This window comes from Petaurus breviceps, unplaced genomic scaffold, assembly GCF_028583685.1.
Source record: "Petaurus breviceps papuanus isolate PSGF00001 unplaced genomic scaffold, PetGlider_PUasm1.0 90639, whole genome shotgun sequence".
NCBI classification, from domain to species: Eukaryota; Metazoa; Chordata; class Mammalia; order Diprotodontia; family Petauridae; genus Petaurus; species Petaurus breviceps.
In genome coordinates this window covers 6,693,638-6,718,842 of record NW_027187296.1, presented here as the reverse complement: position 1 = coordinate 6,718,842, position 25,205 = coordinate 6,693,638, and the positions used below count along the sequence as shown (strand labels likewise).

At 39.1% G+C, this 25,205-nt stretch overlaps 2 protein-coding genes and 1 pseudogene across 5 annotated transcripts in view; all 3 read left to right on the top strand.

The window, feature by feature from the left end:
- LOC138143436 (ecto-ADP-ribosyltransferase 5-like) overlaps positions 1-14,247 on the top strand; it is a 35,508-nt gene extending 21,261 nt beyond the window's left edge. The window contains exons 1-4 of one of the 4 annotated variants that reach the window (XM_069064669.1): positions 950-2,291; positions 8,952-9,660; positions 11,687-11,719; positions 12,088-14,247. In XM_069064669.1, the coding sequence (XP_068920770.1) occupies positions 1,908-2,291; positions 8,952-9,660; positions 11,687-11,719; positions 12,088-12,182 (1,221 nt within the window). In that variant the 5' untranslated portion in view covers positions 950-1,907 and the 3' untranslated portion in view covers positions 12,183-14,247. Of the gene's footprint in view, positions 1-949; positions 2,292-8,951; positions 9,661-11,686 lie in introns of those variants that run through there. The other 3 variants (XM_069064670.1, XM_069064668.1, XM_069064671.1) reach the window with 3 other exon arrangements.
- Positions 14,248-19,220: 4,973 nt separating this feature from the next.
- Positions 19,221-25,205, top strand: part of LOC138143438 (ecto-ADP-ribosyltransferase 5-like) — a 45,174-nt gene continuing 39,189 nt past the window's right edge. The window contains exon 1 of the mRNA XM_069064672.1: positions 19,221-19,305. The gene's annotated coding sequence lies outside the window, so the exon portion shown is untranslated. The remainder of the gene's footprint in view (positions 19,306-25,205) is intronic.
- Positions 23,334-25,073, top strand: LOC138143377 (elongin-C pseudogene; annotated as a pseudogene).

Below are 25,205 nucleotides of genomic sequence, written 5' to 3'. Positions count from 1 at the left end.
CCCGGTGAAACGCACGCCGCACTCCGAGCTGCATCCAATCAGAGTTGCAGCAGTGAGCGCATCATCCTATTCTTCCCCAGTGATTTGCTTATTGAATAAAGGTACATTTTTTGTTCACATTTACCTGTTTATTAAAATTGCTATCAATGCTCATTAAAATAAGCCCTCCCCTGAAAATAAGCCCTCTGGTGTTTTTCTGTCCAAAAAAATAATAAGACAGTGTCTTATTATCGGGGAAACACGGTAGGTGCAAAGTGGTTCTTCAGAATTCTTTTAATTTGCATTTCTCTGATCAATAATCACTGAGAACATTTTTTATATGACTATAGATAGCTTTGAATTTCTCTTCTGAAAATTGCCTGTTCATATCCTTTTACCATTTATCATCTGGGGAATATCAAGTCCTTTATTTTAACAAAGCCTTATCACTGTCTCTGGTAGGGGCTGCCATTAGGCAGAAGTTTGTGCCATCCCTATTTAGCACTTGAAGAAGCAATCTGGTCTCTACTGAATCTTTTTAAGAAATATCTGAATTTATTCCTCCCTGTCCTTGGTCTTCAACCAGGTAGCTATACCCTTGTAATAAATATTACAAATAAAAGAGAAAAAGTAATTTAAAGGAACTAAAAAATCTATTTTCCATACTTGGCACTATTCTGGGCACAATATCCCCCACACATAATCCCCCTTACCTCCCACCCCTGTAGAGAAATGGGGAAGGAGCATTTTTAAGCTTTTCTTTTATGCCAAGTTAGGTCAATTACATGGCATTCACTTTTGTTTTTTCTTTCTATTTGCATTGTTGTGGTCATTGTGATTGTGTAAATTGTTTTCCTGGTTCTACTTGCTATACTCTGCACTAATAAATAGAGGTCTTCCTCTGCTCTGAATTCTTCCTATTTGTCACAAATCCTGATTTGTTTAGCTATTCCCCAATCAAGGTTAACGAGTTTGCTTCCAGTTCTTTGCTTCCACAAAAAGTGCTATTATGAATATTTTTCTATATAGACTATATAAGTGAGTAATGAACATTTAACTAAATAATACACATCTACTATGTCCCAGTTACTGTGCTAAGCTCTGAGGATATCAAATAAAAAGAGGCAAAAGATAGTCCCTGTCTGTCCTCAAGGAGCTCACAATCTAATGGGGAGCCAAAAAGCAAACAAAAAAACTATATACAGGAGTAGAAAATATTTAACTGAGGGAAGGCACTAGCATTCAGAGATACTGAGAAGGCTTTCTGTAGAAGATGGGATTTTTGTTGAGACTTAAAAGAAACCAAGGAAGCCAGTAGGAATAACATTCCAGATAGACATAATGCACAGGCTAAGAAATTTTTTTTTTCAATTTATAATCACAGATTTTTTTTAACTTGCTGAAAGCTTTGTATATACCCTTAATAAACACTAAGAATAAATATTTCTGTTAATTGTTATTTATTGTTAACACTGATTTTGCTGAACAATTTATGAACAGGACAGGTCCAGGACAGACCCCTTTGACTCATGATTACTAGGAAAAAACTGTTTGCTTGGGTAGATGATTTCCTAAAGCACAGAGCTAAACTGAAGACTGAATTGAGAAATGAATTTTCTGCAGGAACAAACAACGCAGCTCCTATGACCACCATCCCTCACCTACTGCAAAGCTAATGTACTTGCCCATTTCTTTTCTGCCAAAGAATGCTATTGAGTGACTGTATATGCTAAGAGAACCTGAAAAGTCATCAACACCCAACGTTTATCCTAAGAAAGTGAAGTTGCTATCAGGAAGCAACAGCCTTCCTTATACAATGAAACAACCACAATTCTAGAGGTCAGCTGATGAGACATGCTTCCCAGATGTTGACAGAGAGATAATGAACCCAAGATGCACAATTAGACATACATTTTTGGACATAGTCAATGTCAAATGTATTTTTGCTTGATCATGAGTATTTGTTACAAGAACTTTGTTGTTGTTTTCAAATGTGTGGGAGAAGTGGGAGAATAAGAGTGAATGGGGAGAGCTTAGCACAAAAAAAAAAAAGAAAAGAAAAGAAAGAGAAGAGAATCATTGAGATATCTTTATTCTTTAAAATGCAGAGAAGAGAATTGAAGGATAGCCCAACAGAGGCAGAGACAAGGAGGAAAGCTTGGAGAGTTTCAGGTATTCTCCAGTCGAGCGACACTGCCATCCTTAGAAGAAACCCCAAGCAAGGAGACCTTGAAATGAATTATAAACGGATAGCCATCATCACCACAGCTATAGTTGTGATCATTGGGATCATTGCACTGGTTACATATGAAGTAAGTGGTCTATGTTATCCACAGACACTCAGTTTCAGGTGTCAGAGGTGATCCCCACAGGACCAGAAATTCAAACCATGTCACCTTGGGGGCCAGGATTGCAGGTTGGCTGGTGCAGCAAGACAGGCTGACCTGAAAGCCCTGAGAAGCCAGGGTGCCTGGGACTTGAACCCCAGGTAGGTTTTGAACTTGAAACTAGGCCTGGGCTCTGGGGACACTGAGCTAAGCACCTGAAACTGAGGACAAATAGCATAAAGCAGGAAAAACTTCCCACTTCCCCCAACCCCACACCTATTTCTCCAAGCCAGGTAAAATGGGAGAACTAGGGAAGGATAAGAACTTTCCCCTTGTCACTAATTTGAGTTCACAGTGACCACACTGGGCCAGGCAGCTACACACACAGCCAAAGAGATGGCAAAAGGAAAGCAGCTCTGTCCCACCCGTGTTAAAGATGTAGCATCCGATCAAAGGAGTTTGTCACATCACACAGCAGGAATGCAACAGGCTGCAGTCTAGACAAGCTAGGCTTGCTTGGACGCGCGCACACACATACATGCACATACATGCACACACACAATCACACACCCACATGTGCACACATACACACAAACATGCACACGCATGCATGCACACATTGCACAAACATGCACACACCCACACATGCATATAAATGTGCACGCACATGCACATGGCACACACGTGCCCATACACACTCTGGCTCATGTCTCTGACACCCTCCAATATTCTCCTGTTCTCCCTTCTGCTCTCTTACCTCACCTCACCTGCCTCAAAGCATCCCCAGTTTCCTTCTAGGCACAGGGCAGGTGCCACCTCCCATACAAGGCCATTCCTGGTGCCTTGGTTGTTCCTGCTCTTTCCCTGTTGAAGTTACTTTGAATCTAGTCTGTGGATTCTTTGTATAAACTAACTTCTGTGTGTGTGTTATTGGAATTCCTTTGCTTCCAGGATAAAATATAGCCAATGTTTAAGGTTCTCTCCAGTTTGGGTCCCACACGGGTTTTCCAAGAAAGAGAGTGACAAAGTCAGACATGGGTCAACTCTCTGGTCCATCCATATGATTCATTGTTTCTAAATCCAACAGATCATGTCATTATTTAGTCCTCAACTCTCCATCTTATCCTCAAGGATTGTTAGAGACCTTGCCAAATACCTTATGGGAGTATGCATCTTCTTGGCATGTAGAATTTCTTTGAGGCATTAGTCTGTTCAGAGGGTCCATATATTTAGAGCTGGGAGTGAGTGGAGGTGTCATTCAATCTGACCCCCTCCCTCCATTTTACATGTGAGGAAATAGTCTTGGAAATATCAAGTGACATATTCAAAGTTACACAGGTATCAAGTGGCAGAGGTGGGATTCAAGGTTCAAATTCAGACCTGTCACTCCAATTTCAATGTCCTTTCCACTGTTTCAAACACATAAACTAGTCTTTTGAAGCATCAATTAAATGAAGCAAGCTCTTCATTAATCGTTTTTAATCTGAATTTAAGAAACAGCAAACAGAACTGGCATTTGCACATACATAGAAGAAAAAGGGAAAAAGGATTGTGCTTGAAACTGTAGATCTCTATTATGCATAATTTGATTTTATTTTTAAGAATATTAAGTGCATAAATATATTGAGCATATAAGTTCAACCTCTAGCTCTTAAAATTTTCCTATTGTCCCTTCTTTTTGGATATCCTTCTGTTTTCTTCTCTGTGCTTAAAAAACATCTTAATGTCTCAATGATTTTTTTTCTAACCTCTCCCTATCCACACTTATTTTCCCACTTCTCCCATACATTTGAAAAAAAAAAAAAGAAAAACAGAGCCCTTATAACAATTATGCATAGTCAAGTAAAATGAATTGAATATTGACTATGCCACCATTTAACATTTGGGGAAACTGAGACATAAGTTAAATGACTTGCCAAGGGTCAGGTAGGTAATAAATATCTGAAGACACATTTGAATTCAGGTCTTTCTGACTCCAGGCCCGGCTCTCTATCCATTGCGCCACCTAGTGGCCACCTACAGCCTCATATTTCCTCTGACACTAATCTAGTTCAGGTCCTCCTCACCTCCTGCCTAGACTGCTTCAGGAACCTTCTTGTTGGGCTTCCTGTTTCAAGGCTCTCCCCACTCCAGCCCATCCTCCACTCTTCTACCATGCTCTTCTTCCTAACGTGCAAGTCTGATCATATCCCCCCCGCACCCATCCCCAGCCACTCCAGTGACTTCCTAGTATCTCCAGGATCAAACAGAAAATTCTGTTTTGCTTTAAACTCTTCATAAGCAGGCTTCTTTTTACCTTTGCGGTCTTCTTACACCTTAGTGTCTTTCATATATTCTATGATCTAGTGACAATGCCCTCCTTGCTTCCTTTAAGTCCAAGCTACAATTCACCTTCTACAAGAACCCTATCCAGGTTTCCTTATTGCTGGTATATATGTTTTTGGTTGTTCAGATATGTCTCACTTATTTTCTTGACAAAGATACTGAAGTGCTTTGCCTTTTCCTTTATCCAGTGTATCTCCATTTTACAGATGAGGAACTGAGGCATATAAGAATTAAGTGACTTGCTCAGGGTCACAAAGTCAGTAAGTGTCTGAACCTGGGTTTGAACTCAGATCTTTCTGACTCCAGTCCCACTGATCTTACCACTGCACCACCTAGCTGCCCCTTAATGCTAAAGCCTTCCCTCTGTTCATTATTGTCAATTGTTACAGATGAAAAATTTAAGAAACATAGCTCCTAGTAATTAATAATTTTATTAATTATGGCTAATAGAGAATAAAATGGTCATTTGGCTTTCCCTCATAAACCAAAGACCCTGTCTGGAAAATACCAAATATTTAAAAAGGCCTTGGAAAAAGGTATGTCCCTAAGGATGGAAGTCAGCTCTGATTGGTCAGGAATCAATTGGAGTGGATAAATTAATATATTAATGAGGAGGTGGTCAAAAACGTTACCTCATCATGAGACTTAGCCACCTCCAGCAAGCTGGGTAAAAGAATCCATCTCTATTTAGACTTCACTGGTTAGTTTGCCCCTTCACAAGCTGGGTCACCCTAAATTCTAATGGAAGACTCCAAGGATAGACAGAGGCATATTTCCTAAGAGAAATCTCAGACTAGATTCTTTTTGTAAGGTCCCCTAAATGGGTGGAGTCCCACTTGAGATCAAAAGGCATGTGCCCCCAAGATTTGTATCCCAATCTCATCTATCAGCAATGTCTTTTCAGAGACTGAGTAACCTACAGGGGTTTATTTCTGAATGAGGAAATAATCTCAATTAATGATTAGCTATTAATATAAGGGAGAAATAATTGTTTCTCTCACAACGTATCTTGTATTCAGGTTGTTTGTACATAGTTGTTTTCATGTGGTCTTCCCCTGGAAGCTCCTTGTGAGCAAAGGCTGGGTTCTTTGCATTTATTTGTATTTTCAGTGCACATAATTGGACCTTCAAGGCTTGTTGACTTCTCTGTGACTTTAGAGAGTTTACCAGAATGCTAAAAGGTTAAATAGGGTTGTATAGCTAGAGTGTATCAGACAAGACTGGAATCCAGGTTATACTGACTTTAGGAATGTCCTCTATGCACTCCGCAATGCTATTAGCTCTCTCACTTTCATGGCAGTGTGGTGGAATAGATAGTATAGTGCCCTGGACTTGCAGCCATGAAAATCTCAATGTAAGCACCATCTCAGACAATTACTGGCTGTGTGATCCTGAGCAAGGTATTGAGCTTCTTGGTGCCTCAGTTTCTTCACCTGTAAAATGAGTTTGGACTCTGAAGTCCTTTCCAGCTCTAATGCCATCGTCCTATGATAACTGTCCACAGAGAGATACATAAATCAAAGTCACAAAGTGCTTAATATTTTAGTCTCATTCCTTGTCATGCCTTATATGAGTGATTCTCAAATTCACATAATATCTTGTTTTACCATATGTCTAACATAAGGTTTTATGCTTTGGATTATCATTGATCATGAAATCCCATAGCAAAAGCATGGAGTAAATAGGTTCTAGGCTCACTCTTCCAACCTGTGCTAGCATTACGTAGTCAGATCCACAGAGCATGACTGACAAGTGCTTCCCACAAGGGTTCTAGGGGCCTCTGAGAGGTGGGGGTACCTCCTATTCCTATAGCTAATGAATCCAGCATATTCCCCTAATATCAATCACCATTTAGTATCTCCCAATATCAATTTGGCCACTTGCTTTCTCAATATCAATTAACATGAGTTAGCTTTTACAGAGGAATATTGACTGAGAAGATACAAACAAGAGCCCAGTTTCAGAATTCCAAATCCCGAATCACACTCTTGTATATCACTTCACTCCATGGGGAGAATGGGTTTAAACTTACGTTTGAATGGCGTTCTAAAGCATTCTCTCTACTTAATGTTTCTGCTGATCTTTCAAAGCTTACAAGATTATGACCTGTTCTATTCTGTCCCTGATGCTGTTACCTAAGATCAGGGATGAGCAAACATAGAGAGGAAGAAAAAGTGGTTTCATGATACATGGCAGCCAGGTGGAGAGTGAGACTGATGGAAGCAGCAGTCAGCTCCTGCCATCTCTGTTACCTCTCTCTCCACCTGGAGGGTGACTCAAACACTGCCAAGGGAAAAAAGAAAACTGCCTGTGCCCCCACCCTAAGGATGGCTACCATTAGACACAAAGAGGTGTGTGTTTATACAGACATATATTTATGTATATGAAAGCATTCCATGCATATGTCTATCATTTCTTTCTCTGGATGCAGATTGTATCTTTCTTCATATGTTCTTTATTTTTAATTTGTATATTTGAAATAGTCAAAGTGACTTAGTTACTCAGTCATCGTTAAAACAATATTGCTGTTACTGTATATACCATGTTCTCTTGGTTCTGTTTACTTCACTCTTCATCATTTTGTGCAAATCTTTCCGTACCTTTCTAAGATCATTGAGTTCATCACTTATAGGACAGTAGTGTCTCATCACAACTGGATACCACAATGGTTGGCAACTCCCCAACTCATTGGGATCCCTGCAGTTTCCAGTTCTTGGCCATCACAAAGAGAGCTGCTATAAACATCCTATTCCCATTCAAAGTTATAATTAGTATTTTTTAAGCTCCCTCCATCTTTTTGCCACTATTTTCTTTTTCAGTCTCTCTTTTTGCCCTACCCTCTTACCTTATTTTCTCCCCCCATCCTTCACCCTACCACTTCACCCACCCACCCCTCCCTCTACCTCAGCCAATCTCAATCCACACACTTCTCCAAAAGTCTCTTCATCCTCTCCTCTCACCCTCCTAATCTCAATTTACAGACCATTCTAAAAGTCCCTCCCCTACCCTGTACCCCAGTTTTCTCATCTCTCTATACCCTTCCAGATGTGCACATTATTTCTTCTTCATCCCAGATGAGGAAAAGGTTCCAAAAGCCCTCCACCCTCACCTGCTTCCTCTGTATTAGTTCTTCCTTTCATGCCCAATTTTTATAATATAATTACTCCCTTTTACCTTTTCCCATCAAATTTTGATTTTAGAATCACCTCTGTCATACAGAACAGCCCTAACCTTTCTTTCAAACTAGCAAAATTGAGTGTAATCCTGAATGTTACCTGTTTTTGCCCACTTTGCTTTCTTCTCATAACCTCACAACCCTTCTGAATATTATCTCCCCTCAGACCATATTTGCCAGGACTTCCCCATTACCTTTGGTTTTTCCCTCTTCCAGTATAGTTCTGTTCTTCATTGTCTAATAGAAGGGTTAGCCCAAATAAGCCTGGAGGATGAGAGGCACTGTTTCTGGAGTCATTCATAGGATCATAGACAAAGCTGGAAGGATCTCAAAGGCCAATTAATTAACCTTCCTTTTCTTACAGATGAGGAAACTAGGCATGGGGAGTGGTTCACCCAATATCAAACAGAACCAATATTTGACTCTAGGTGTTCTGATTTAAAACCCATGTTCTGTCCCAAGTATAATGTTACTCCCTAGCAAAGAGAGTCATTGGCTTTGAAGAGGCCAAAACCCAGGAAAATGAGATACCCCCTTCTCAAGTCCCTATCTCTTGTTCCTCCAAGTCATTCTATCTTTGAAATAGCTTTACAATTTTGAACATATCGGGGTGGCCAGGTAGCACAGCGAGTAAGAGCACTGGCTCCAGTGTTGAGAAGACCTGGAGATCGAATACCGGGCTCAGACACTTAGCACCCACCCAGAAACACCTGGCCGTGTAACCTTGAGCAAGTTACTTAACCCCAATTGCTTAGGGGTGGCCAGGTGGCTCAGCAAGTAAGAGCACTGGCTTCAGTGTCGGGATGACCTGGATCAAATCCAGGCTCAGATACTCAGCACCACACCCAGAAATAACTGGCTGTGTAACCTTGAGCAAGTTACTTAACCCCAATTGCTTAAAAAATTTTTTTTGAACATACCCCAGCTGACTGGTGACTCACTATACATATAACACTTAATGCTTTTTTCATGTTGGGTAGCCAAACAAAATGGCTCAGTGGGCAGTGAGGTATCTGTGTATGTGTATGAGCAAGTGCGTGTGCACATGTGAGTAGCTGTGTGTACAAACAGGCTTCCTTTTTAATTATTAGAAATGTTAAGAGTTAAAATCTTGGTTGTAGCTGACATTCCCTTTTTCTCCTCAGCTAACAGTAGGATTTAAGAAAATTTACATGAGCTTAGAACCCAATGCTTTTGATGACCAGTATATGGGATGTGAAATGGACATGATGGAGAAGGCAGAAGAGCTCTTGGCTGAAGAAAGAAAAGTAGATACTCACTTAAATAATGTGTGGGAGAAAGCAGAGGAGAGATGGAAGACTCTTTCTCTGAATCGTACAGAGAGGAGCATTAAAAAGCCTTTTGAAATCGCTGTCATTGCCTACACTGACTTTAAGATTCCATTTTACAGGAAATTTAATGATAAGGTCAGAACCTGCTGTAGCTCCACAGAGGACTACATGAAAAGTTTCCATTTCAAAGCCTTCCATTTTTATTTGACACGTGCCATCCAACTTCTTGGAGGAAAATGCATTCCTGTTTACAGGGGCATAACTCGGAAAATCTACCCTGATCGGACAAGAGAAATGCGCTTTGGTCAATTTGCCTCATCCTCTAAGAACATAAAAGTGGCCAGAGATTATGCAAAGGGATCAGGGACTCTGTACATCTTCACTGCTTGCACTGGGGCTTCCATCCAACATTTATCTTACAATAAATCAGAAGAAGAAGTCTTGATCCCTCCATATCAGGTCTTCCGTGTCTCTGCTTTTGAATCCAATGTCTCTGGTCTCAGCACTGTCCACCTAGACAATAAAGCTACGTGTAGTAACTATAATTGTGCATACATGGGAGGTGAGTTGGGGGGGGGGGGGGGGGGGGGGGAGATCTAATAAAGGGTATAAACAGACTGGGCTCTGCAGAGTCCAGGCTGGAGGTCATAGTGAGTAGGCTGTCATTAAAGGAATACATTAAATGGATAAAATTCCTGGTTTGTGTAAGATGTATGTGAGCCCATGGCCAAGACGTCCACATAGATTATTTAAACATATTGACCTCTGGCTCTTGGATGGGGTGGGGGTAGGAAATGCATTGATATGATATGAGGTCTGGAACAACTTCTTAGGAGAGGAGGAGAACCCAGGGTAATGCCAGCACCAATCAGCTGTTGAAGAGTAGGAACAGGGTGGGAAGGGACAAGAAAGTGCTAGGAGCAGCATGAGCCTGGGTGAGCTTTTCTCCAATCTCGAAAAGCAATACTGGGCTAGAATTCAACCTTTCTCCCCTCCCCCCAATATTGTTGGTCTTGGAGGGGTTTAATAGATTCAAAACAAAAGTGGCATTGCTCTCCCTTTGCTTACACTTGTCAGTTTAGGCTCTATCCACCAGATGCTAGGTAGCCAAAAAACCTTCCCAAATAGCAAAGTATAACTAAATCCACTTATCCAAGCAAAAAAGCAAGCAGAAATCAGAAGTTAGAGAAGGTATAACGATGATAACATACCAGATCATACACAAGAGAGAATAAACCCTTTAGATGGAAACAGCTCAACCAAGAAAAAGCATCCAGTCTTACTCCAGAGAAAGTTTCTCTGCTTCTTTTTTCCTTAAATTTTATTTTTATTTTCACTTCCAAATCCTGTCCCTTCTTTTACCCTTCCCCTATCCATTGAAAAGGCAAGAAATCAAAGGAAAGTTTCTGAAGTCTCTATGGAGGTAAGCTAGAAATCAGGGACATGTGAAGGAGCTGGCTTCCCCTACATATGTCTGCAGCATCCAAAAATCATTATCATCTTTTTCTTTCTTTCCTTTTCTTCCTTCCTTCCTTCCTTCCTTCCTTCCTTCCTTCCTTCCTTCCTTTCTTCTTTCCTTCCTTCCTTCCTTCTTTCCTTCCTTCCTTCCTTCCTTCCTTCCTTCCTTCCTTCCTGTCTCTCTCTGTATGTGTCTGATTCTGATGACCTGGGAACTGGGAACCTCCAAGTCCATATTCTGCCACTGATATCTACTAACTCTGTGACCACAGGCAGAGCTAACCTGTCTAAGCCTCAGTTTACTCATTTGTAGAAGGTAGATAATATCCTTATTAGGACCCAGGTCTTTCTGACTCCAAGTTCAGCTCTCTGACCTCTATACCACACTGCCTTTTAAGATCTATGTTTAAAATAGAGAACACTATGGGTGGCTAGGTGGCACAGTGAGTAGAGCACTGGCCCTGGAGTCAGGATTACCTGAGTTCAAATTCGGCCTCAGACACTTAACACGTTCTAGCCATGTGACATTGGACAAGTCATTTAACCCCAATTAACCTTCCTTCCCCCCTCCAAAAAGCAAAAAAAAAAAAATTAAAAAGAAAATAAAACAGAGAACACTGAATTTGGAGTCAGATGACCTGAATTCCAATCTTGACTATGCTGTTACCACTATGGTCTTAAGTGAATTACTTCTCCATGAGGCTGAGCCTCAGTATCTTCAAAAAAGGGTGGGCATTAGATTCAGGTTGCATGCATCTCTAAATATAAGTCTCTGAGCCTTTGATACTAGGATTTTCAGTGTTTCTAGTCTACCGTTGATCCTTTCTGGAGACCACTTTTATGGTAGTGAAGTCATGAGTCATAATAACAAACAGAAGATGGATGTCCAGTTATGTCCAAAATTCAGGACTGGGATGGTACTGGGATATTTGGGGGTCTGAGTATAGAGCCCATTTCAAAGTTAGAGGCCAGAAAGCAGGAAGAGGAGGCTCAGGCTGGCTGCTTCTAGCCTATTTAATTAGGTTATTCCCAAAGCTGTGGTGAGGTATGCTGTAAAAACTGGGCTAAGCTTAGGGATGCCAGCCTTAAAGACTAATGCCAAGAACTGATTGTGTTTGTCTCTGTTTCAGGAGAGAAAAAAGACAACTGTACTTCTAACTCTGGTAAGGCATCTCTCCATATGTCCCTTTCCCCAATCAGAGCCCCCACCCAATGGTCCTGCAATGACTATCTCCTCCTCTCCCTTCATATTGGGTGGCCTTAGAGACCTGGTCCCTCCTCAGGTATCTGATGAGATCATAGAGTCCCTTCTAGGACAGAGGAAGATTTATTGAGACTACGGGTCTTATAAACCATTTTTCAACCCCAAATGTCCTCAATACGTAAGATTCCACAGAGGGAGGAGGGAAATGAAGTGACGTTCTCAGCTTCCCAAAAGGTGATTTTTCTGATCTTCAGTAACAATGGGAAGGAGATTAAGGAAAGGCTCCCACATTGTACTCACCCCTCTTCCCTTTTCTTTCCTTCCTAGCTCCTGGTAACATCCTAGCATGGCCTGGACACCTAACTCCCTTGCCATTGTTTGGTCTTCTAATCTTGCTCCTCCCAGCATGGCTCTGCCTCTAGACAGGGTCTGAGGCTCACATAGGATTTCCTCAGCACTGTGAGCTGTACCACTAACTAATTATGAGGCAGGTTGGCAAGGGGCATTGGCATAGATTTAGTCCAGGGGTTCTTAACCTTCATTATGTCCTAGACTGCATTGGCAGTCTGGAAGATCTAAGAATCTCTTCTCAGAATAATATCTTTAAATGCACAAGAGAAACAGGAATACAAAGGAAACCAATTATATTGAAATATAATTACAAATATATCAAAATTGTATTATATCAAATTATATTTAAAGATTTTTTAAAAATAAATTCACAGACCTCAGGTCAAGAACTCCTGGTTTAAGGCACACTTTCCCTGTACTGCTACCCTCCTCTGACTATCCAAGGATGATTTTAACATGCAAATATTAAAATTTGAAATTGAAGGAACAAACAATGGATCTCTCCCTATTAACTAGCTCTCCTCTCAGTGCAACCAACATACTATTTCCTGAGCTGGACTCCCCAACAGCAGCAGGCCTGCTCTGCTATTTGTGTTCCACAGGGTGATGGTTTGGGTGGTGCCATCTACACTCTCAGCAGGCTCATTGAAAAATGATTAATAGTTTTACGTCTCGATGGAAAATGCCAAGCTTCATCCAGAGAAAAAATTATGGAGTTTGAATGCAGAACAAAAGAGACTATCTTTTTTTTTTGTTTTATTTTTTTTCTTTCTCATGGTTTTTCCCATTTGTTATAGTTCTTCTATGCAACATGACTAATGTGAAATTGTGTTTAATAGAAATGTATGTGTAATTAAGGAAAATAAGGGAAAAATCCATACCAGATTGCAAGTCATCTTGGGGATGGAGGGGGAAGGAAAGGGGAGAAAATTTGGAAGTGAATATTGAAAATTAAAAATTTAATTAAAAAAATGAAATTAAAATAGTTTTATGTCTTAAGTCTTCAGCTCTTGAAACACTTGTGACATGGAACATCCATGGATTGATCAATCAATCAACCAATCAATACACATTAATAAGCACTTGGTATATGTGCCAGACACTGATCTAAGTACAGTATTAACTACACATGAACCAGTGTGTCCTTCCCTTGGATTGGAATTTAAACCTAGATGTATGAACTAATTCCCTTAAAATTATAACTATATGTTATTTGACTGTTCATCAGTCCCACTTACATTTACTGATGTTGTTTTTCCTTTTCAGAATAGCCCCAAAGAACTCACTCACTCAGTATGTAGTGAATGGAATTGACTAAAAGGAAATTAAGAGTGAAAGGTAACAGAATTTTAAGACCAAGGGAACTGAGTAGGCCATCACTCCCACCAGTAAAATCTGAACTGAGCCCCTATTCTGAGAAAGATTTAACTGACTGTTATATATCACCATGATACCAAAAAGGTCAAGAACTCCAGCTCTAGAACCAAATGTAATTTCATCTTCATCTTTCTTTACTTTCCATTTTTATAATATACATGATGTTCTAATACATTAGAAATTCCACTCTCTCCCTCAAGGTCCTGAGAGCTTCCTTCCTGGACTGATGGAATAGTCTCCTAATTCTTCTCCCTACCTCAAAACTCTCCCTTCCCACTTGTATAAACTGATGTAGAGAGAAGTGAAGAAGACCAGACAAGCAGTTTATGTAATAATAACTCTACAAAGAAAAGCAGCTTTGAATGACTTAAGAATTCTGATCAATGCAATGACCAGTTATGATGATTGTCCCCTATTAGACTGGGAGCTCCTTGGGAGCAGAGACTGTATTTTGCCTTTGTTTATATCCACAGCACTTAGCACAATATCTGGCACACAGTAGACTCTCTTGTTGTTGTTGTTCAGGTGTGTCCATCTCCTCTATTTGGGGTCTTCTTTGCAAAGATACTGGAGTGATTTGCCATTTTTTTCTAGCTCATTTTACAGATGAAGAAACTGAGGCAAATAGGGCTATGACTTGCCCAGGGTCATACAGCTAGTCAGTGTCTGAGTCCAGATCTCAACTCAGAAAAATGAGTCTTCCTGAGTCCACGTCCCGTGCTCTATCCACTGTGGCACATAGCTGCACAAGAAGGTTCTTAATATACATTTATTAACTGTTTGACAGTTCAAGAGAACTGATGACTAAACATGCTGCCCGCGTCTCACAAAAGGTGACAGAATCATGGTACAGAATGAGCCATGGTACAGAATGACCACACATGGGGAGTGTGGTCAATGAGGGAGTTTATTTTGCTTGACTTTTCATATTTGTTACAAGTTTGGTTTGATTTGTTTTCAATGGGACAGGGGAGGGGTCAGAGGAGGGAAAAAGGATTTTTGTTCATGAAAAAAAAAATTTAATTAAAAGTGTTCTCCCTTTACCAATCCATCCTTCAGCACAGCTGCCAAAATAATCTCCTTAAGGCAGAGCTTTTCTATTTTACTCCCTTTCTCAAAAATCTTCTTTGGTGAGAGGCACAGCCAAGATGATGGAATAAAGGCAAGGACTCACCTGACCTCTCCCCCAAATCCCTCAAAATACCTTTTAAAATGACTCTAAACAAATTCTAGAGAAGCAGAACCCACAAAAAGACAGAGTGAAACAAATTTCCAGGCTGAGACCACTTGGAAAATTGACAGGAAAGGTCTTTTGCTCCAGAGTGATAGGGGAATGCAATGCAGTAAGGCCACACTAGCACAGCCCCAACCCAAGCAAACCAGGAGCAGGCCTTGGGCGTGACTGAATCAGCAGCAATGACTGCAGCAGCAGCTAAATCAGTTACTTCTGGGCTCTCAGCCCACAGATTGTAAGGGGGTGAACAACTCGTCAGAAGAATATTACAGGGGTCTTTTGCTAGCACCGAGGCAAGACTCTGTTGCTTTGCTCATACTTGGATCCAGGTCACAGTCCTGGGTGGTGAGGAGGAGCATTAGCATAGCAAAGCTTGATGGTCACAGTGGAGGGGGAATCCTCCTCACAATTTCAGGGCAGAAAAGAGTGCTTGTGGTTGCTTACAAACAAGAGGACAGGACAGGAAAATAGTAAAAACCTCTCCTTATATCAAACCACCTTGGGAGAGCTGAAAACTTACAGGTCCCTAGAAGTATCCCTGAAAACACATGCACAAAACCCCTGAAGCTTGGGACACTGTACCTTCCACATTGGAAGCAGAGCCCCACTTTAACAAAGACTTAAAAGTCAACTAATAGGCTGAGCAAATGAGCAAACAATGGAAAAACTCTCACTATTGAAAGTTACTATGGTGACAAGGAAGCTCAAAACATTCACTCAGAAGACAAGAAAATCAAAGCTCTTATATCCAAAGCCTCCAAGAAAAATATGAATTGGTCCCAGGCTACGGAAGAGCTCAAAAAGAATTTTGAAAATCAAGTAAGAGAGCTAGAGGAAAAATTAGGAAGAGAAATGAGAGTGATGCAAGAAAATCATGGAAAAGGAGTCGACAGCTTGGTAAAAGAGACACAAAAAATATCGAAAAAAATAATGCCTTAAAAGACAGACTAGGCCAAATGGTAAAAGAGTTGCAAAAAGCCAATGAGTAGAAGAATGTCTTAAAAAACAGAATTGGCTAAATGGAAATTCAAAAGCTCACTGAAAAAAAAATAATTCCTTAAAACTAGAACGGAGCAAACTAATTACTTTATGAGAAATCAGGAAACAAACAAAACCCCAAGAAAAGGGAGTGGGAAGAAGATAATTGAAATATATTACTGGATAAACAACTGACCTGGAAAATAGACCCAGAAAAGATAATTTGAAAATTATTGGACTTCCTGAAAGCCATGATTTTTTAAAAAAAGAGTTCAGACATCATCTTTAAAAAAGTTTTCAAGGAAAACTGCCCTGATATTCTAGAACCAGAGGGAAAATAGAGAGATCGCAAAAGGAAAATTGCCAGGAATATTATAGCCAAATTCTAGAGTTCCAATGTCAAGAAGAATATATTGCAAGCAGCTAGAAAGAAACAATTCAAGTATCATGGAACCACAATCAGGATGCACAAGATTTAGTAGGCTCTACATTAAAGGAATCAGAGGACTTGGAATATGAGATTCCAAAAGAATCTAGGATTACATACAAGAATCACCTACCAAGCAAAGCTGAGTATTATCTTTTGAGGGAAAAATGGATATTCAATGAGATAGAGGACTTTAAAGCATTCTTAATGAAAATACCAGAGCTGAATAAAAAATTTGCCTTTCAAACCCAAGACTCAAGAGAAGCATAAAAAGATAAATAAGAAAAGGAAAGCATACGGACTTAATAATTTTAAACTGTTTACATTCGTACATGAGAAGTTGATATTTATAACTCATAAGACCTTTTTCATTATTAGGGTAGTTAAATGGAGTATATATAGACAGAGTGCATAGTTGTGAGTTGAATATGAAGGCATGTTATCTAAAAAATAAAATTAAAGAGTGACAGAGAAATGTACTAGGAGAAAGAGAAAGGGAGAAGTAGTAGGCAAGAGAATTTTTAAAGTGGAGTGGAAGAGAGGGGAGGTGAGAAGGAGTGAGTAAACCCTAGTCTCATCAAAATTGGCTCAAAAGGGGAATACATACATACTCATTTGGGTATAGAAATCTATCTTGCTCTACAGAAAAGTAGGAGGGGAAGGGGAAAAGAGAAGGGGGAGGGGTAGTCAGCTTTCCTAACATGATCATTATTGATATATTTTACATGACTGCACATACATAACATATTGAATTGTTTGTATTCTGGGGTGAGAAGGGGACGGGAGAAAGGGAGAGAATTTGGAACTCAAAGTTTTAAAAATGAATGTTAAAAATTGTTTTTATATGTAACTAGGGGAAAATAAAAATATAAATAAATGCTTTGAAAAAGGCTAAAATAAATTTCTCAAGAAGAAATTTAAAGCTCTCTACATTGTGGGTCTAGTCTACTTTTCAAGACTCATTTCATACTACTATGAGCATACTAATGAGAAGCAGCATAATAATGTAAATAGAGAGACAGCTTTGGCTCCAGGAAGATTTGGGATACAGTCCTATCTCTGAAACAAACTGATGGTGTGAACCTGGGCAAATGGAATCACCACCTGACACTCTAGGCAACTCCAATACGAAGTTTCAGAGAAGATATTGACTTGGATTTGTGGTGGGAACTTCTACATTCAGGAGTTCCCTGTAGCAGCAAAATCAGCTTCTATCTCTATCCCCAAGTATGGTATCCTGGAAAGAGGTTTGAAGAAGAAAGGTTTGAAATTTTAATAACTGACTTCAAATCCAGTTTTGTCATTTTGTAAACCAAGGAGAAGTCACTTAACCTCAATTAGGTGAGCCCAATTTCTCATCTATCAAATAAGGAAATTGGACTAGATGAGGCCAAAGGTCCCCCACAGTTCGAGCCTATGATCCCAATCATAAACTCTATCTTCTAGCCAAACTAGACTATTAACTATTTCTTGAACTGAGCAGTATGTCTCCTCTGACCAACTATATCATTATCATGTAAGCTCTTTGAAAGCAAGGATTCTATTGCTTTTCTATTTGAATCTCTAAGATTTAGCATAGGAGCTTTGTATTGGGAAACTCAAGTTGATTCTGACTCCATTTTGTAACTGATTGTCTATGAGATGTTTCTTTGTCTTTGAATTAAGTTCAGAAGTTTAGCTCTCCTCTCTGAGCTAAGTTGTTTCATAAATCTCCTCAAGTCAAGGGACTATATGGTCTCTATACATCTTACTGCTTATGTGTACCTTTAAGGGATATCTGTCATCTTGCTAACAAGCCTTGCAAGATGTGACCATGTTGCATGTCACATATGCTTCTAATGGTAAAGACTATATTCTATGGTTTTGTTCATCTGTTTTCTGTGGAAAGGCCCTCTAGGGCTCTTGTATGTTGGGAAGTGATCAGGGTGCCACAAAGAAATGAATCCATTTTATAAAGGCAGTAAGCAACAGAAAGTGAGCAAAAGGAAGTCTGTTATCTTGGCAATGCTGGTTGTCTTTCAAGTAAGTCAGAACTGTTAGCTCTGTGACTCTAACCACCCAGGTGGACACCACCACCGAGCTTTCCATAGCAACAAGATGGCAAGAGGAGCTGTTGGTAATCCTGCATTCTTGACTTCCATCCAGTGATAATGTTTTCCACCATGTATGACATTTCAGGCTTTGTAGTCAATCATAGTGTTTTATGATTCCTGTTACTTATTCTCTTGTACTTCCCAAGACTATAGAAAGGCTAATGAGTCCTATTACATGGTCTTTTGACCAACTGAGAAAACAAGAGACCCCTTTAATTGCTAGCCTTGCCAACAAATAAAATGTGCTCAAAACTTTTTGCTTCAGTCTACCTTGATGATATAATTTAACAGCATATGATATACATTTGAATGTTCATTCTTTCTTTCATTCATTCTGATTGGCACATTATGGTCAACATCTCCAACAATCAAATCATCTTCCACTTGGAACTAATCACCTTTCCCCAGAAAGCAGCTTTTCCTGTTCTCTCTATTTCTATTCTCCAAGTCACATGGGACTTGATGACTGCTTCAACAAGAAATGAGAAAGGGATATGAAGAATCCAAGAGGATGCCAAGGTTTTAAATTTGACTTCCTAGGAGGAGCATGGCTTCAAGGAAACTCTGAATCTGAATCCTGAAACTCAGGATAACAATGATGTTATTAAGAGTAGGAGAGAACTAGAGGAGAGATCATGGTCTGGGGAAGACTCATATTTCCATTCTAAAAAATGTCAAATGTCCAAGGAAGCAAAGGGTAGACACTGTGAAGAAGTGATTGCTTGTGAGACCAGGACAGAAGGGAGAGTTTTCTGCACAGGTAGAGGGTCAAGTTCTATTAAGTGTGGAGGACAAATCTCAACTAGGGAAAAGGAAGGAAAATAAAAAGGGAACCTTTTGCCTTTCTACTGATTCTGAAACTCAAATATTTCCTTTATTTCTCAAGAGTTTTCCTAACCTCACCCACATTAATTCTGAAACTAAAAGTAGATGACGAGTTTCAGTTAAAAGGAAGCTGTCTGCCTTTCTCTTCTCTCTGTGTGGGATACAGGGTAGCTCTAAGTTCCTTTTCTTCTTTCTCCCTTTATAAAACTTATCAATTCCCAATATACAAGATCCCTCGAGGACCTCTCCATAGAAAAAAGGTAAGCAAAATCATAGAATATTTTCCATTAGCAGCATAAGTGGAATGCACTTAGGTTTTTGTTGTTGTTTTTTTTGCTTCTTAATAGAAATGAAGAAGTATGTTTTAGCCTCAAAGGTGTAGAGACAACACTAGTCATTGCTTTTTACCTGAAATATGTTGTGAAGGAAATGATGCTCCATTTATTTCCCCTTAATTTTCTAAATAACCTGACCTGTTATACAGGGTTTCAGAAAAGTCTTTTGGTTCACCCCATACTTAGATTGATAATACACCTGCAATTTATTATAGTTCAATTTATGAGATATTTATCCTTGATTTCTGCCGAATTGCCCTCCATGTTTCCAAGCAACTTTTGCTCCTGCCCCCCCAAAAAAGAGTCCCTCACTGAGGAGTCTCTCTTTTTGAGTTTCTAAAAAAAAAATAGAGCTGACTATATTCCTTTTCTTCTAGGTTTTGCTCACTTTGACTAACTCATCAATCAATTTTTCCATTTTTTTAAACTAGTAGTTTTAATAACTTTAATAACTTCCATTTTTTAAACTAGTAAGTTTTAATAACTTTGTTATTATTGCTTTGTAATACAACAGACTCCCTTCATGCTCATTATTTTAATTTCTTTTTTTAAATTCTGGACATAATGATTAACAAAGAAAATATTGCAATATAGAAAAAGACCAAGAGTCTTATATAAGAAACTATAAACTTCCTTTATGCACTACTTGCTTTTACAAATATATAAATATATGTATATACATGCACACAGATACACACAGATATGCATTAAATTAAAGAACAAGGTAATAACTTGGCTGTCCTATCTTTTTGTATGTAAATTCTTTACTTTTCTGCTTTCTGCACATTAAAAAAAAATGTTTTGCTGGTGCTTTTTTTGGTATTTATTCCTACCCATTAAATCACCAACCCCAACCCACTCTGCCCAGGTAGAAATCATCTGCTGCAACAAGCATTTATAATCTGGAAAAACAAATTAAAAATTGACCATGCCTGGGAATATAGATCTCAGTCCTCATCTCAAGTCCAATACATTTCAGTCAAGAGGCGAGAGGTATATTTTATCAGTCTTTTGAAGTAATTCTTGTTTGATGCTATGAAACAATTCCTTTTAAATCTTGTACACGAGATCTTTATTAGAGAAACTTGCTACATAGATGTTTTTTCCCCCTCATATGCTTCCCTTCTATTCACACTTATATTGGATGGGTTTGTACAAAATCTTTTAAAAATTTTTTTATGTAATCAACATTGTTTATTTAATCTTCTCTGACCCATTTTATTGATTTTTTTAGTCATCAACTCTTCCTCTATCCATAGATCTGAAAGGTAATTTCTTCCTTGTTCCTCTAATTTGTTTATGATTTAACTTTAATGTGTAGGTTATACATTAATTCAAAATTTATCTTGGTGTATGGTTAAAGGTATTGGTGTAAACCTAATTTCTACCAGACTACTGTCCAGTTTTTCCTATCAGTTTTTGTCAAATAATGAGTCCCTCTCTCTGGGTCTATACTTTCAGAGTTTTTAACACATATGAGTATTGTATTATGTGAAAGATGTTTTCTGTGTCTATCAATATATGTTTTTGTTGTTTTATTGACTTGTGTGATTCATTGTCCTAACTGTTTTCTTAAAGTTAAACTATCTTTACATTTCCGATATAAATTTAATTTTGGCAAAGTGATTATTTTTTAATATATTACTATCTTCAGAGAAGAGTTCCCCCAAGGAAGACAACCATGAAAAAATCACTCAAAATGTCTCTTCCACAAGTACAAAATCTGAACGACCATCAAACAAGATTAGAAAAAACTGCCTCTCTTCACCCTTGTCCAGCTGAGGCAGGAATAGGTCTCCAGATCTCCTCCAGTGTCAATCCTTCCCATTCTCCTCATTTAAAAGAACTTCATATGTAAGATGAATTCCAATAATGTTAACTGATGGATAAAGAATGGGGTATAGTAGAGAGGATGTTGAATTTGGAGTATCAGAACCCATGCAAAATTATTCCCCTTCTACCCTATCACTGTTTCCAAAGCCCTCATCTAAGATGAGAGATGGTTGTTCCAGACACTTACCATTCTAGACATTTGCCTATTAAGCCATTAAATAATTGTCTTATAGGATTAGGAAAACTAATAACAAAATTAATCTGGAAGAACAAAAGGTCAAAGATATCAAAGGAATCAATGAAAAATGTGAAGGAAGGTTGTCTAGGCATAATAGATCTCAAATTATAAAACAGCAGTTATCAAAACAATCTGGCACTGGTTAAGAAATAGAGTGGTGGATCAGTAAAAATAAATTAATTACAAATTACATTACAGAAAATGACCGTGATAAATCTGAAGATTCAAGCTTTTGGAACAAAAACTCACTATCTGACAAAACTGGAAAACGGTATGGCAGAAACTAGGTTTAGGTCAACATTTCATACAATATAGCAAGATAAGGTCAAAATGGGTACATGATTTACACATAAAGCAAAATACCATAAGCAAATTAGGAAAGCATAGAATAGTTTATCTGTCATATCTATGGAGAAGTGAAGAATTTAGGACCAAAGAAAATAAAGAGAACATTACAAAATACAAGGTTCCATTGCTTTCTATTCATGAATCCATCAAATTCTGCCCACTCCCTACTCTATTCTGTAAAAACAAAAAAAGATGCTAAACCTCTTTTGTGTCATGGATCCCATAAAAATGCTTTTAAAGAGATAAAATAAAACATATGAGATTACAAAGGAAACTAATTATATTGGAATAACAGTCATAAAAAATTTAAACCAAGTTCAGGGGCCCAGGTTAAGAAACCTTTCTCTACAGTAATACTATCACCCATTTCAGTGGCCTGCCCTTGAATGACCTCTCCTTGTGTTTTTCATGAACCTCAGATAAAGGGAAGTTTTTAAAGAGGAAGTACTTCTTCATAAATTTTTCTCATTCCAGTTATAAATGTGTTTATGGACAACATTTCCTCCTCCAGAAGGCTGGCAATAAGCATTAGTTAGGCACTTATATGTGCCAGACTGTGCTAAGCATTGGGAACATAAATATAAGTAAAAAAGAAAGACAGTCCCTGCCTTCAAGGAGCTTACATTCTTAATAGAGAAACACATCTCCCTCTCCATTGCTTAGATGAGCTTCATCTGTGATATTCTATTTTAAGAAATATCAATTCACTTGCCTTCCACTCTTCTCTTTTCCTCCTTCAAGTTCCATTTGTTTGATCATCCTTGTGAAAAATTGTCTTTAAATGTTCTCCTCTTGTTCTCTCAATAGCCATCAGATTAAGTGAGGGCTCTTGATAAACAGTTATCTTCTCGAGATGTAGAAGCATGTAAGCAATGATTTAACTACGTAGTTTTTGATTGGTATTTAATCCATTTACTTTCTTAAATTTCACTTTTCAAAGTGAAATCCTCTATCACAGACCTGACCACTTCACCTCACTCATTCTCAACCAATGCCAGTAGCTCCCAATCACTGTCATGATCCAATATAAAATCCCCTTTGACCTCCAAAGCCCTTAATAGCCTGTGCCACCCTCCACCTTTCCAGGCTCCTTACACCCTAAACTCCCTCATCCCCTCTCTGCCCCACCCCACACATGTACCTTGTGATCCAGTGACACCTGCTTATGTGCTATTCCTCATCTCCCCCTCCAGGCGTTTTCACTGACTCTGCCTCATTCCTGGAATGCTCTTTCTCCTCACATCTGCCTCATGGCTTTCCTAGCCTCCCTCAAGTTCTAGCTAAAATTCAACACTCTACAGGAAGGTTCCTGATACCCCTTCATTCTAGTGCCTTCTCTCTGTTATCTCCAATTTAACCAGCATGTAGTTTCTCTATACATGGTCATAAGAACATTGTCTCCCCTATCACTTAGCACAGAGCAAGTAGCTTAATGAATGTTTATTGAAATGGTTACTTCCATTGCCCAGGAAGACACGGGGTGGCTAGGACCTGGGGGTGGGGGTTGGAGGATGGCTCAGGGAGCAGAGGCTATGAATAGTGATCCAGGAAAGCTGCAGTCTGTTCAGAACTGATAAGAAAGTGTTTTGCTACAATTCCACAGGTGTTTCCTGTGGAAACAAAAAATAATTTCATAAGGAGAAAATGGATGAAGCAGAAAAAACAAGGAGAATGTGAGGGCCCAGATGTGAAACTGATATCTTCTGGTGGTCATGAATTTATTGTAAAAAGGGAGCATACTTTAACATTAGGAACAATAAAAGCCATGTCAAGTGGCCCAGGCTAGTTTGCTGAAAATGAAACCAGTGAGTTTAATTTGTAGACAAATTCTGTTATGTTATCAAAAGTATGCATGAATTTTACCTACAAGTTTTACTATACTAACAACTCTACAGAGATTACTGAATTCCCAATTGCACCTATAATTACACTGGAATTGCTGATACCTGCAAGATTTCTAGAATGGGAGCTACAGGTCCTAAAGTGCAATCATTTGACTGAATCCAAACTTCATAGAACATATCCCCTTAATAAAAGGATTTGTTCTGTAAAACTTGGACTCAGTCAAAAGGTCTTACCCAGGGACCTAGAGGGTCCCATGTGGCCTTGAGTCCACAGACTCCCCACCCCTGTCTAGATTGTTAAATAAAATAAATTGTAATAAATTGTTAAATTTTTGGTATTTAATACCTGTTGCTCAGTTAGTAACCTTTTTATCATATAGCATGTTTTATTTGTGTTGGGGGGGGGAAGAAAGAGGGGTTGAAAGCCATAAAGTTTATTACAAAGCAGGCAACTCCAGTCCTTTGTTTTACATAGCATTCAGAGTCTAAATTTGTTTTGTGACTTAAATAAAATAAGGATATTTTCACTCAATGAGAAACAAACATACTCGTTTGTAGGTGCCTATCCCTTATCCTTTAGATGTGGTTTTAAATATTAGAACACAGATGGCAGAGTAGGTCAGAAAATTCCAAGCTCTCAAGATCTTCCCCCACAAAAGAGTTAAAATAGAACCTTAGGGCAAACAAAGTGTGGGAGGAGATAAATAAGAACAGGGGCATAGCCCAGTCCTAGTGGGACAATTTGAGAAGATCAGAACAAAATTCCCAGGAAGAGGTTTGGTCCCTGTGAAGAGTAAACACCTCCAGGCTTGGGTCCATTTTAACAGCAAGCTCCAAGCCTCTTAAACAACAAGCAGAAAGCCCTGGCATTAGTTTGTTTGAGAGGCTGCATCAGCCCCAGCCACCCCGACTTGTACCCCTGGGATAGGAAGGAGAGCTGGGCATTTGAGCCCAGGAAGATGGGAGGAACCTCTGCTGATCAAGAATTCCAGATCCAGCTGTGCTGCAAAGAGCAGCTGGGGTGAGAAGGAACCAGCACACACCCTGTGAGTGCAGAAGCAGTGGGGCAGAAAGCACCTGCTTTAGGCACTTAAAGGAGGATGGAGGTTTGGCTTCCATTTCAGGATAGAGGGAAAAACTGAAGATCTGGGGCAAGAGGCATCATTTCCCATACCCCAGGGCTAGAGGTGACTACAAATAACTAAACTAACACCACAAAAAAAAAAAAAAATGCACAAGCAAAGAGAAAGAATCCAATGATAGAAAGCTATTATGGGAATAGAGATGACTGGGTTCATCTTCAAAGGAGGAAATTGAAGTAAAGAAACCCCCAAAGAGTAATTTTAAATGGTCACCTGCCCCAAAAGAATTTATAGAGGACCTTAAAAGGGATTTTAAAAGGTAAATGACAGAGATGGAAGAAAAACTACAAAAGAAAATAAGAATAATCCTAGAAAAACAAGGATATGAAAGAAAAGTCAACCTACCAGAAAAGGAGATCTAGAATCTTTTTTTTTTTTGCCTTTTGGAGGGCAATTGGGGTTAAGTAACTTGCTCAAGGC